Source organism: Mus pahari, chromosome 2 (assembly GCF_900095145.1).
Source record: "Mus pahari chromosome 2, PAHARI_EIJ_v1.1, whole genome shotgun sequence".
In the NCBI taxonomy this organism is placed as follows: domain Eukaryota; kingdom Metazoa; phylum Chordata; class Mammalia; order Rodentia; family Muridae; genus Mus; species Mus pahari.
Genome location: NC_034591.1, coordinates 38,805,069 through 38,817,855, shown reverse-complemented (window position 1 = coordinate 38,817,855; position 12,787 = coordinate 38,805,069). Strand labels below are relative to the sequence as shown.

The 12,787-nt window shown below is 37.4% G+C and overlaps 1 protein-coding gene across 1 annotated transcript in view; it reads right to left on the bottom strand.

The window, feature by feature from the left end:
- Cftr (CF transmembrane conductance regulator) overlaps positions 1–12,787 on the bottom strand; it is a 148,114-nt gene that overhangs the window by 44,943 nt on the left and 90,384 nt on the right. Inside the window, exons 13-17 of the mRNA XM_021190745.1 lie at positions 11,066–11,152; positions 7,099–7,807; positions 5,149–5,277; positions 1,713–1,750; positions 700–950 (exon numbers count right to left, since the gene is read on the bottom strand). Of these exons, the coding sequence (XP_021046404.1) occupies positions 700–950; positions 1,713–1,750; positions 5,149–5,277; positions 7,099–7,807; positions 11,066–11,152 (1,214 nt within the window). The remainder of the gene's footprint in view (positions 1–699; positions 951–1,712; positions 1,751–5,148; positions 5,278–7,098; positions 7,808–11,065; positions 11,153–12,787) is intronic.

Sequence of the window (12,787 nt, the reverse complement as noted above, 5' to 3'; positions counted from 1 at the left end):
GTAACTTTTTCTACACTTGGTTGAATTTCTATGCCTGACAAGAATGATACTTTATTTATTTTTATGTGCCAGGATTTCCCTGGCTTAGTGCCACACAGCAGGATCTCCAGTGAAAGAGAACTTAGGAGGCTTATTATCTTCATGGTCTTTAAAGTAAGTTCCTTCATAGGCGAATCAATGCACCACATTTTCAAACACCCTTATTACCATAGGTTTTGAAATGTTTGGTTCTATTTTTCAAATTATCTTACCTTCTGTAACTGTAATTAAATTGGTGTCAAATACATTATATAATGATCATGTACTATAATTGTCTCAAAATAATCAAAAACTATCCCCCTTCCCCCCAAAAGTCATCTAACGCATTCATAAGACCACTCTTGAAGAGTCACAATAAACAGTTATTTTTCCCATCAAGGTAAGTATGTAAGAAGAAGGAGGCCAGGTTATCCAAAAGAGGATGCTTCAAGTGAGGCCACTGAACCCGAATCACATTGTTACAAGATAATTTACTCTACTAGGCTGATACAGAAATGCTGAGGAGCATGGGTATGCTTGCCTGCAGTATCTCAGAAATGCGAAACAAGGATGAGGGGCAGATGCCTGTGTTCAAGCTCATGCTGCTACTGAAAGCGGGCAGGCCGATGAGCCCCACAGATGGCAAGCAGGCAGCTCCACTTTATACTTAATCACAAGTACCTGCTTTCAGCTTGCTGAAGGTCGACATAGGGGCGTGAAGAATAGAGTGTAACATTTTCCTGTGCAAAATTTTTGATGCTGTGATTAACGTATGCACCAGCGGCAAACCTCTGAAGAGGCTCAGGGCAAGCAAAGTGTCAGCCACTCCCACGTAAATGTAAAAAATATAATAGAAACTGGTACTGGTGATGATCACAACATAGGAGCTATTGGAAATTTTAGTACCATTGTTTCCACTGTTAACAGGGTTGCTGTAAAACAAAAGAAAAAGATTATTTGACAACCAAACTTGTCAACTGAATCACTAATAAAAATAAGTATAAGGAAACCTGAAATGCTGACTTAAAAGAGACTATACCCTTAGTTTTATAAATTTTGTATTGCCAAAAGGTGTTAAGTTTTCTCATAATTTAAATAGATGTAATTGATCCTTATTTGAACAAAATAATTAGTAGAAACTATTAAATATGAACTGTTTCCTCATATGTTTTATTGCATTTCATGAAAACTGAAAACAACATATATTTTAGAAATGAAGAGATAAAGGCGCTGAACAGCTATCAACTTGAACAAATATAGTAAACCTTATGATCTTCCGTGTACCTACGGATTCAGCCATCAGTTTACTGAGAAAATGGTTCTTAAAGTTGTATCTTTAGTGAACACACACATACTTATTTTCCTTATCATCATTTCTAAAGGGTATGTTATAACAACTACTTACATGAAAATTACATTATACTGGGCATCATATGAATCTAGAAATGTTTTAAAGTATATGTGGTGATATGCATGGGCTACATGCAAATTTTACACATGGAGCTCAAGTGCAGAATTTGGTATCTTTGTTCTCGAACCCAATCTCCTCAGAAATTGAAGAATTACTGAAACATCTTTTTCTCCCCTCATAATCAGGAATATGGAAGGGTGTAATGAACATAATAGATATTAAAATAGTTTATAATCTCTAAATGTAAATAAAACACAATCCACATAAAGTGTGGCATACTCACTTTTTAAGCAACCATAACACAAACAAAGAAGCAGCCACCTGGAATGGAACAATCCACAGTTGATTTTTTTCTAGCATCTTTACCTAAGCCTCCCACACCCATTTCTAAATTCTATATGACCAACATCGAAGTGCACACACTCTTAGTGCCTTGGCTTTACACCTCTGAAGGTCACTTCAGCAATTGCTTTATATGACACTATTGGTTAAGGGCACAGTAAGCTTGTGGAATTCCACTCTCTCATTTTGCACATTCATTTGTTCCACAAACACTATTTATTGAATCATACAAGAAAGTTAAGCATCTGTTTAAATAATACATTTTATTTTAGTTTATCTTATTAACTTTTATGATGAGGATCTAATGGCATTATTTTAATTGTCATGTCTTTTCAATGTACACATAGTCTCTGTGTACTGTCTCAGTAAAAAAAGGAAAACTTCTGATGTCGTAAGACAAGTTAATGCAAAGCTAGAAACCCGGTAATAATCTAAGCTTTTAAAATCTCTTTATTCTTATACCAAAGTCTTCCTCAATCTTCAGACTAATCAAATGACTCTAGACCCTAGATGAGGGACATGTTCTGAGCCTCTTCTCAATTACTGCTCATCTCCTTTGATCCAAGAACAGGAAAATCAGCACACCGGCACTGCCAACTCACCCCAAATAGGAGCAATAAGAGAAATACATATTTACCAATGGAACAACAAAGAACTCTTTGAAAGGTTTCTAAGAGGTCTAGATCCTAACAAAGTAGTTTCTTGTCTGTCACATAGATTGACCAATCCAAACTATATTTACTGACTACAATAGGTAAAAATATTTTCAAATACTTGGTAGGAGGCCTTTAGGAAAAATATTTGGGAATTAAAGAGATAATGGAACACACACTATTATTTCACTTCAAAATGCTTCAAGACTATAGAGAGTTCATGTAATATTTCAAAGAGGGACAATCCTGGAGGATTTTGTTGCTGAAGCAGCAACAAAATAATAATCATTTTTATTCCTAAGTTGGGGAGGTAACATACAGTGCCATATTACATGGAATGTAATACACCATAATTTGCAGATTTTCACATATTTTGTGGGACAAATAATACCCTAAAATCCACATTCACAAGAAAGATGATGTGCTAAGAGGACTCTAACACTTAATAGCAAAGGTAGTTTTGGAGAAGTTCACTGCAATCTCCAGTTTATTACTGATGTAAAGCCACTCAGGGACTCCTTATTAACAAAAAGAAACAGCAGCCCTCTGACACAGTCTTAAAGATCACAAGACAAAGGAGCAAACAGGATCTTGAGATGCTGCACTCTAAACACCATCGGGTTATTGTAAACATCCATGAATCCAGTGTTTACATATTCCCTTTCTTGCCCATAATACACTGCCAAGAAGGGGCACTAGAAAGAGCAGCACAATAGAAATATTCGTCTATTTGTTCAGTGTTGAGAACTTAGAGACAACATTGCTTTTTATGGAAAATACAAAATATACACTTTTTCAAAATAACACATGACTGAGAAATATTAGCTCCCCCACCCCTAGTTTGAGTAGCTGTGAAGGAATAAGAAAAGACAGTGGGGGCCATAGAGTTTATTTCCTATTACAAAAGGGATACATACACAGAAGAGATGCTATAAAGTCATAAATCTGAATGGAAATACAGCCCTTATTAAGACTTAAAATTAATTAAATCACTTTAATGGAGGAGGATATGCATTTGGGAATTTCTCATCATTTAGGACTTAAACAGTGTTTTAAAAACTAAACTACCACTGTGGATTGGCACCTGTTCCATGATGGAATATACCAGGGAACATTCCAGTAGCCAAAAGAAATCTACACATTGTCACTGACACGAAGAAAAAAAGTTTAGAAGTAAACAAAGTCTATGTAAATTTTGATTGCAGGAAAACAACATAAATGTTAGCAAATATGTTGTTTAGTTGTAAAATTGGGCATATCATTTGAGAGCTATTTAATTGGCCAATGCGTCTAAGATACTGACAAAAATGAAAGGAAGTAAGGGAGGGAGGGATGGAGGGAGGGAGGAAGGAGAAAAGAAAGAAAAGCACATTAGATTGTTTTCTGACAAGAGCATCATTGAATTTTGTCCACTATGAACCCTGCCACTGTCCCTTGCCTTCCTTACCCAAAATGTCTTTTTTTCCTCAGGTGAATGTTGATGATTTGGATGTAAAATGTGCTAAAGACTCCTGTGTTTGAATACTTGGTCTCAAGATACTGTGCCATTTAGGAAGGCTATGGAATCCTTAGGTTCTTGAGCAGGCCTTCAGGTTTACAGCCTGGCCCCACTTTTTCACTATTTGCTTCTAGAGCGTGCTTGCAATATGACCTAATACTTCTACTTCTGCTACCTGCTGCTTCTGCTGTCATGCCTTCCCAGCCTCTGTGGAATACGTTCCCTCAAACAGAAAGCCTATACATATCCTTTCCTTAACTTTTTAGGTGCTTTATCATGGAAACAGGAAAAATAATAGAGTGAATAATACTGCATTCTTGTGCAGCAGGTCAGCACACAATGAAGTAATTATGTCATTGTGAAAGGCACCCAAGCTTCCCTCAATGGACACTGCCTGAGACAAAGGTACAGCAGGCAAGTAAGGATCATTACCACATGAGTCACTGCCTGAATCATTAATACCTAGACAGGCATCTAGAATTCTTTCCAGTACTTAACTTTAACTCCTATTCACTCTTTGTAGGTTGGGCTTCTGAATCTGTTAAAAACTAAATGTATGGAGGTGTAATAAATGATGTGAGGATTATAAATAATAAACTATATTGTACTTGTTAGATGTGTGAATTTTTAGTAGCTCTTGTTACAAAAACAACAAAAAATGTTACTTGAGATGACATAATGTTATTGACTTTGTTACAGTAATCTCTTTACAATACATATGAATCAAAATATGCTGAATATATAAAATATTTCCAATAAATTTTATTTTATGACAATTCATCATATTTGTATTTATGCATATTTCCTTATGTCTGAAGTACTAAAATGTCAATATCAAAAGTAATTCTAACTGTGGATTTTAAAAAGTTTTAACTTACTTTTCTGTGTATGAATGTTTTGCCTGCACACATGTCTGTGTACTACATACATGTTGTACTCACAGAGGCCAGAAAAGAGTACCAGATTCCTGATACTTCAGTTACAGATTCTGTAAACCACTGTGTGGGGGGCTGGTAATTTGACTCGGTTCTCTGGGAAAGCAGCCAGTGCCCTTAACCACAGAGCTGCGTCACCAACTCCTGTTGGTTTTCAGAAGCTATGAACTTTACAGGAATCTACCATTGTACACATGCACATATACATGTGTATATGCCCATATGAATACATACAGCTTTTGTATCCTTAATTTAAACTCACAGTAACAATTTCCAAACAAACATTCTTACCTCAACCAGAAAAACCAGCACGCACCAAATCAGCACTATCAGTAAGCCTTTATGGAGAGTAAAATATCGTAGGTATGTGTTCCATGTTGTCACTGGGGGTATCTTTATCACATCATCAAGAAAACACTCCTGAGAAAAGAAGTGTGAGTCTGAGACAATCCTATTCCATGCTGCCACTGAGCTTTTATTATGAATTCAGGGAAATAAGGGAACAGTACCATTTACAGCCAGGTATCTTTAAAAAATATAAGCCATTAAAAATGCCACGGGGGCTGGTGAGATGGCTCAGTGGGTAAGAGCACCCGACTGCTCTTCCGAAGGTCCGGAGTTCAAATCCCAGAAACCACATGGTGGCTCATAACCATCCATAACAAGATCTGACTCCCTCTTCTGGAGTGTCTGAAGACAGCTACAGTGTACTTACATAAAATAAATAAATAAAACTTTAAAAATGCCACGGGTGATGATGGCCACCAAGAATAGGATGTCTGCTCAAGCAATATAGCTTTAAAAGTAACAAACACAGTGAGACGTCTCAAACCTTAGCATTTAAATGCTTTACAGCCCATACCCTTTGTCAAATGAGTAAAGCTCCCAAACTCTTCATGATTGAACTTGATTCAGTGATCCAGAGATAAGGGCAATTTAGAACTTGCTAGCTACTTGAGTCTTGTGGAAGCTACATTCTAAAAATGTGAGAAAAAGAGTCTATATATTCTAAAGGAAAAAGATGCCCTCATAAAATCCATGAAGTTCACAAAGAAGGAAGCCTGTTAACCTGGAATAAGGTTCACTGATTAAAAATTAGATTGTTGAACTAAACTGCCCTTTATTTAAATTCAAGACCAACAGGTAACATCATAGGATGTTTGAATGAATAGAAGATGCTGAATTTCTCAGAACTTTATTTTATATCTCTGTTAATAGGGACAATGATGTCACAGTGAAGGAGATAAAAGTGTGTTGCCTGGAAGGTGAAATAATTGATGACTTAGTAACATAATCAGGCAAAGAAAGCATTCTTTAAAATGCACACAAACCAAAATGTATAGACTTCAATTTGGGAATTGTATTTAGATGGATATTAAATAATATAGATGAATTATCTTTCAGCAAATCAGTTTAATATAGAAATACTGAGCATATATTTGTGAGAATTGCTTATCCCTTTATTTCACAACAGAGTGGACTCAGGCCCAGAGATACTAAACGAATTACAACTGCCCAAAAGTTAACTTTATATTAAAGACGGGCACCATTAAATATATCATCTACTAGGACTCCGTTTTTAACTTCATCTAAGGCACATCCATTGTTTGGTAAACAATAGCCCTCTTGTTTTCCATTGCTTTCTATTTTGAGAGGTCATTTTGCTCCTTAACACATAGAGTTAAGAACTTTAGTCTGACTACTGTCACTAATATAGGCTGAGCTGCACATGTCTTCCTTAGAGAAACCCTTTAAAAAACACAACACAAATCTGAAAGGTTTGAAAATATTTGCTAACTAAATGCAGGCAGGAATGGGAATTTGTCTTGTCAAGAAGCCAGGTGTGTGTAATCCTTATCAAGGCCATGCCTTAGAAATACTTCTTGATGTCTACATAAATGCAAGTATTTGTTTATATAATACTCTATTCCACTTTTTCCTAGAAAACCACTAAAGGGGACAATTATTAAGTTATAAAAGTGAGTATCATATCATGAGACTAGAAGAAAAACTCAACACTGAGGCCCTGTTTTGGCTTACCACACATTTGTGGGGTAGGGAAGATATGTCAATGACAACCAGAAATAGTTTTATGTTTCAAGTTGCTTACATAGGTAATGGACTTTGTACCCTTAACCCATAGACCACAATGGGATGGCATGAAATACATAGTATATGACAAAATTTACTCCAATTATGGGGTAAGGATGAGGTGTATCTTAAGACTTGATGGGTATATACCTTTAAATCTTCTTCGTTAATTTCTTCAGTGATGTTCAGTGTGCTATCTTGTGATAATCTCCTTGAATATACATCCACTTCATTTAAGCTTATCTGAGGGGCTAAGGAGATTTTTCGAATAGAAGTTCTGGTCCTTTGAAGATTGGCGGGGCCTGAGTTGGGTGTGAATGTCATCAGATCCAAAACAGACTGTCTTCTTCTGCCTGGAAATGTGGGGCCGGTGGCAATCATGTTGCTGCGTGGCAGAGCAGCCTCTCCCTGTTCAGAATCTGGAACTAGGGACAGTCTCTTTTCTTGGAGATCATCAGATTCTCCATCGATACATAATGGAGTCTTTTGCACAATGGAAATTTTCCTTGCAGAGCTGAATGAATTTAGAATAGAGTTCTTCCTTTTTTCTCCCAACTCTCCAGTCTGTCTAAATGACTGTTTGGGTTTGTTCCAGGGGGCAGAGGAATCATCTACTGAGAACCTGCGTAAGGTCTCAGTTAGAATTGAACTTCTTCTTTCCTCAGTAAACTGGTCAAAAGTATCATACCCCATGAGTTTCGAACTGAAGTCTGGACGTAGACTTTGTAGCTCAGAAAATGTCCCATAAAAATAGCTGCTGCCCTGATGCAAAATTAGTATTTTGTCAGCTTTCTTTAAGTGTTCCATTTTAGATGTAACCAAAATCCTAGTTTTGTTGGCCATCAATTTACAAACACAGCTTTGGAAATATAAAAAGATATAAGATATTACTTCATAAATAGTGAAGTATATTTAACTTCAGCATAAAGTTTCATTGCGTAAAATCTCTATCACAGCATTTTACTGCTTTATTTAATACGTTTATACAAATAACCACTCCATCAAAACTCTTAGGTGCCTCATGAATTGCAGTATGAAATAGCATATCTTGCTGTAAAGTAAATAGTAGCAGACTATTGGCAGGGTAGGAAACAGGAGTGAAGCACTGAAGGCAAGCAGAATGAATGGAAACAGGTAACTCAGGAAGTGGGATGTGGGGGGACCTTCTAGAATATACCAGAGACCTGGGAGGTGGAAGACTCTCAGGACTCAACGGGAGGGACCTTAGGTGAAATACCCAAATGGTGGGGAGAGGGAACTTATAGAGTCCACCCCATCAAGTGGAAGGGTGAGGTTGCCATCCCACAATCCAAAACTCAGACCTAGAATTATTCCTGTCTAAAAGAACTGCAGGGACAAAAATGGAGAAAGGAATGAGAGAAAGGAGGTCCACTGACTGGTCCAAACTGGGAGCTATCTCAAGGTGAGTCTCCAAGGCCTGATACTATTACTGATGCTATGATGTACTTATAAACAGGAGCCTAGCATGACTGCCCTCTGAGAGGCCCAACAAAGAGATGACTGAGTCAGAAGCAGATACTTATACCCATCCAATGATCATAAGTTGGGGACCCCTGTGGTTGAATTAGGGAAAGGCTAGAAGAATCTGAGGAGGAAGCTGATCCCATAGGAAGAGTAGCTGTCTCAACAAACCTGAACTTCCCCAAATCTCTCAGATACTGTGCCACCAACAAGGCAGCATACGATAGTTGGTCTGAGACTCCCAACACATATACAGCGGAGAATTGCCTGTTATGGCCTCAATGAGAGAAGATGCATGTACCTAACCCTTGAGAGGCCCCACTGAATGGGGAGGTCTGGTGGGGTGTGGGGATGTGTGGGGGTGTAGAGACATCATCTTGGATACAGGGGAGGAGGAATGGGATGAAGAACTCTCAGAGGGCAGAACAGGAGGGGGATAATGACTGCACTTTAAAAAATGATTACAGATAATAAAAAATAAAAAATAATAAAAAAGATAGAATAGAGATTGAAGGAAGTTCACCAGTGACTGGCCCAATTTGATACCTATCCCATGGAAGAGATCCAACTCCCAACACTATTAAGGATATTATGCTTGTACATAGAACCCTAGCAAATGTGTCTCCTGAGAGGCTTCATCCAGCAGGTGATGGAAACAGATGCAGAGACCCACAGCCAAATATCAAGCAGATTTTGGGGAGTCTTTTGGAAGAGTAAGGGACAGGACTGAGGGAGGTAGGGGGTCAAGGACACCACAAAAAAGACCTTCAGAGTCTACTAACCTGGGCCCATGGGAGCTCAGAAAGACTGAACCACCAACCAGAGCGCCTGCAGAGACTAGACCATATGTAGCAGTTGTGCCTTCATGTGGGTCCCCTAACAACTGCAGTAGGGCTGTCTCTGAATCTATTGCCTGCCACTGGAATCCCCTTCCTCTAGATGAGCTGCTTTGTAGGGCCTCATTGGGAAAGGATAGGCTTGTGCTGTGACTTGATGTCCCATGGCTGGCAGGTATCCAAGGGGCAAGGGGACATCCCCTTCTCTGAGGAGACTCATGGGGGGGGGGCAGATTTGTGAGGGTGATACTGGGAGGAGAGGAGTTTTGAAAGTGAATAAATGAATTAATTAAAAAAGAATTCTTGATAATTATCAACAATTATCAAAGCCTTAATGATGTAGCTTTAGTAAATAAAATACTATGTTTAGGTTCTCTCTGATTATTAAGCTCAAGTTGAAGAATAAAGAATATTGAGAATCATCAGGGGAAAGAGAGCCAGCTTGCATATAGAAGGAAAAAAGAAAGAAAAAAAAGAAAAAGTAAAAAGAAAGAACCAAAAAAAAAAAAAGAAAATGTTTGTCTTACAGAGTGTTATATGCTTAAAGTGGTCAGCATGCTGACTGTACTGGACACAGAGAAGTTGATGCCATGGGAATTACAGAACAACTGTAGAGACTCTGGAGACAATAGGATGTTAGTGCACGAACCACTAGGGTCTTCTACAACCTTTTTCATTAGATTAAACTAAGCAAGAGAAGATTAAGTGAACTGTGAAAATACATTGTCACGTAAGGGCTTCTTCACTATAAATTCGATCAGAAGCTTATGAGCAATGATGAGGACTGGGAAGTGTGGGCTGGAGATGGCATTGTCGGGACTTGGCCCTTCATTTAGAGATCAGGATGTTCTTGGGATTGTGACTGGATAAACCATGCTAATAAACATCATGCAACTGAAACATAAACTGAAAACGTCAGACCAAATATGCCATATTATTCCGCCTCTGAATAAAAGTAGCTTCAGGACCGAGACCTTCTGTTGGCTTCATGTGTTAAGTATAGTGAAGTCCATTAGTGAGACATGTTATTTCACATATTTTAAGACACAGTAAGCAGGGCTCTAGAATATTTCAACCTTTAGCACAATGTCCTAAAGTAAAACTTTCAAATAAATCAATAAATAATTAAATCATTTAACACACACACTACATTCTATCCTTAAAACAAAAACTCATTTGTTTCTAGAGTGCTATAATGTCTATTCTAATAAGCTACTTTGTTGCCCATAAAATTATTTTAACATTTGAAATGAACTGGCATGACTAATCGTACCTCTTAGAGACTTTACACCCAGTTGGGCTCTAGTAAAAGCTTTACGGGTATATATATATATATATTCTCTGTGACCAAAGAGGGGCATCTGAAGAGGACTAAGACAGAGGTACAGTATGGGCATTCACCAATAAACATTATTTCCTTTCTAAAACAACATAAAACAAAACACTAATACAGAATGGTAAGTGAAATTTTAAAAGTAAACTACTGAAAATACTGGAAGACGTCTCAAGATAGCAAAATGTAAACAATTCTTAAATATCAACTGTTCCAACAGGATAGAATTCAAGAAATTGGCTTCACATGTGATCATCAGAAAAGGGTTTGGTAGAAGCAACTTCACCCTTGACCATTAAGGGGATGCCAGAACTGAATAAGCACTGAGCTATATATAGCCTGTTTTGACCAATAGAAACAGTGGATATTCCTCTGGAGCTAATATGCTAATATGCAGTCTATGGTGAAACAGACATTTATTATCTTTTAACATGAGCATTATAAGTAACACAGTCATAGAACATACCTTTCAAATACTTGTTCTTCAGTAAAAACATCTAGATATCCAAAAGGGGAATCTAATAGGTACAAATCAGCATCTTTATATACTGCTCTATAAATAAAATAGAAAGAAAGTTAGGATCCTTCAAGACCTTTTATTTCATTGAGAATAGATATTTTAAACACAGAACTTGTGTTATACAATGGTCATCAAATCCATGCACTGAAAGCACACTTGTCACACAGCACAGAGCACAAGGAGTACTGTTAGCAACTTCTGTACTGTGTGTCTGACGGTTTTACCTGCATGTATGTGTACCATGTGTGTTCAGTGCCTATGGAGAGCAAAAGAAAATGTCAGGTGTGCTGGATTACCCATTACAGATTATTGTGAAGCAGACTAATACTGTGACGCAAGCCTGGAGCCTTGGGAAGACCAGCCAGCACTCTACACCAACGAGCTATCTCTCCCCAGCTCTTATTTCATTTTAAGTTGAAACTAAAAACAATTTGAGTTGACTTACAATAGTAAGACTATAAAGGTATACTTTCCAAACTAACAAAAAGTAATTTCTTTATACATTTTATTTTTTTCAAGTATGACTACTAATAATGCTACCTCTATCCTAGTTTACACAGGACACGCTTTAGAAGTTATTTATTGATACTTTTGTTTTTAAAATGTACTTAACCATCATAAATAAGAAAAACAATGAATAAAATAGAAATAGCAAAAAAAATCCAGATTAAGCCATAAAGCCCTTTATGCTCAGGGTGGGGATAGCTTCTTGGAGATGAGAGTTAGGGGTAGGGAAGAGGTATGGGATGGGGAGCGGTCATGGGCAGACTGGGAGGGGGATGAATTCTGGACTGTAAAAAAGGATTGAAGAATAAAAATAAACCCTTTATGCTGTAAATTGTCTTGAAGGAAACATAGAAGAGCTAACGGACTCCATAAAAATGAACTCTGAAGTTTTTATCAACATTAGGATTTTATTTATTTCTCTGCAATATAATTCCAATATACTTGTCCATTCTGGAACTAATATAGATTTTATATCCATGATGAGGCAGGAAGAAGATGGAAACTTAGTCCAACAGCAAAGCTCAATGGTGGTCACTTTGCAAAATGATGAGGATTAAGTAAGATTATCAAGGTGGGATTTCGTGATTGGATAATGGTGGCTTTATGAGGAAAGGAATACCAGAGAACACACGAACACACACACACACACACACACACACACACACACACACACACTCCTTTTTTTTTTCTTGACACATGATTTTTTTTGTGTGTGCTGTCTCAAGACTCTTCCAACAAGGAACCATCACTGCATATGACTCCTTTACCTTAAACAGTAAGTGAGAATAAAAAAGAAGTGATTTTCTGTAAAATTTACTCTTACTATATTGGGAAATTATTAGTGCAAAACCAGGGTAAAAACTCTCATTCACATGTGTGACCAGTTTCTCAAGATTAAAATGTGGATATTTGTCATATAAAAGTAGATACATATTTATTGCATATGCAAATGAGAATAACAGTAGACAACTATTTTTAGTTGTACATAGCAAATATGACTAAATCTTAAACTAGTAAATATTAATACTATACTGAAGTCACATACCATATTTTACTTAAACCTCAAATGGAATGCTTAAGATATAACCTTTGCGGGCGGTAGTCCCCAGGCTGACCCGGCACCGGCACCTGTCCCCGCCCGAGGAGGGGTGTTCGCCTGGG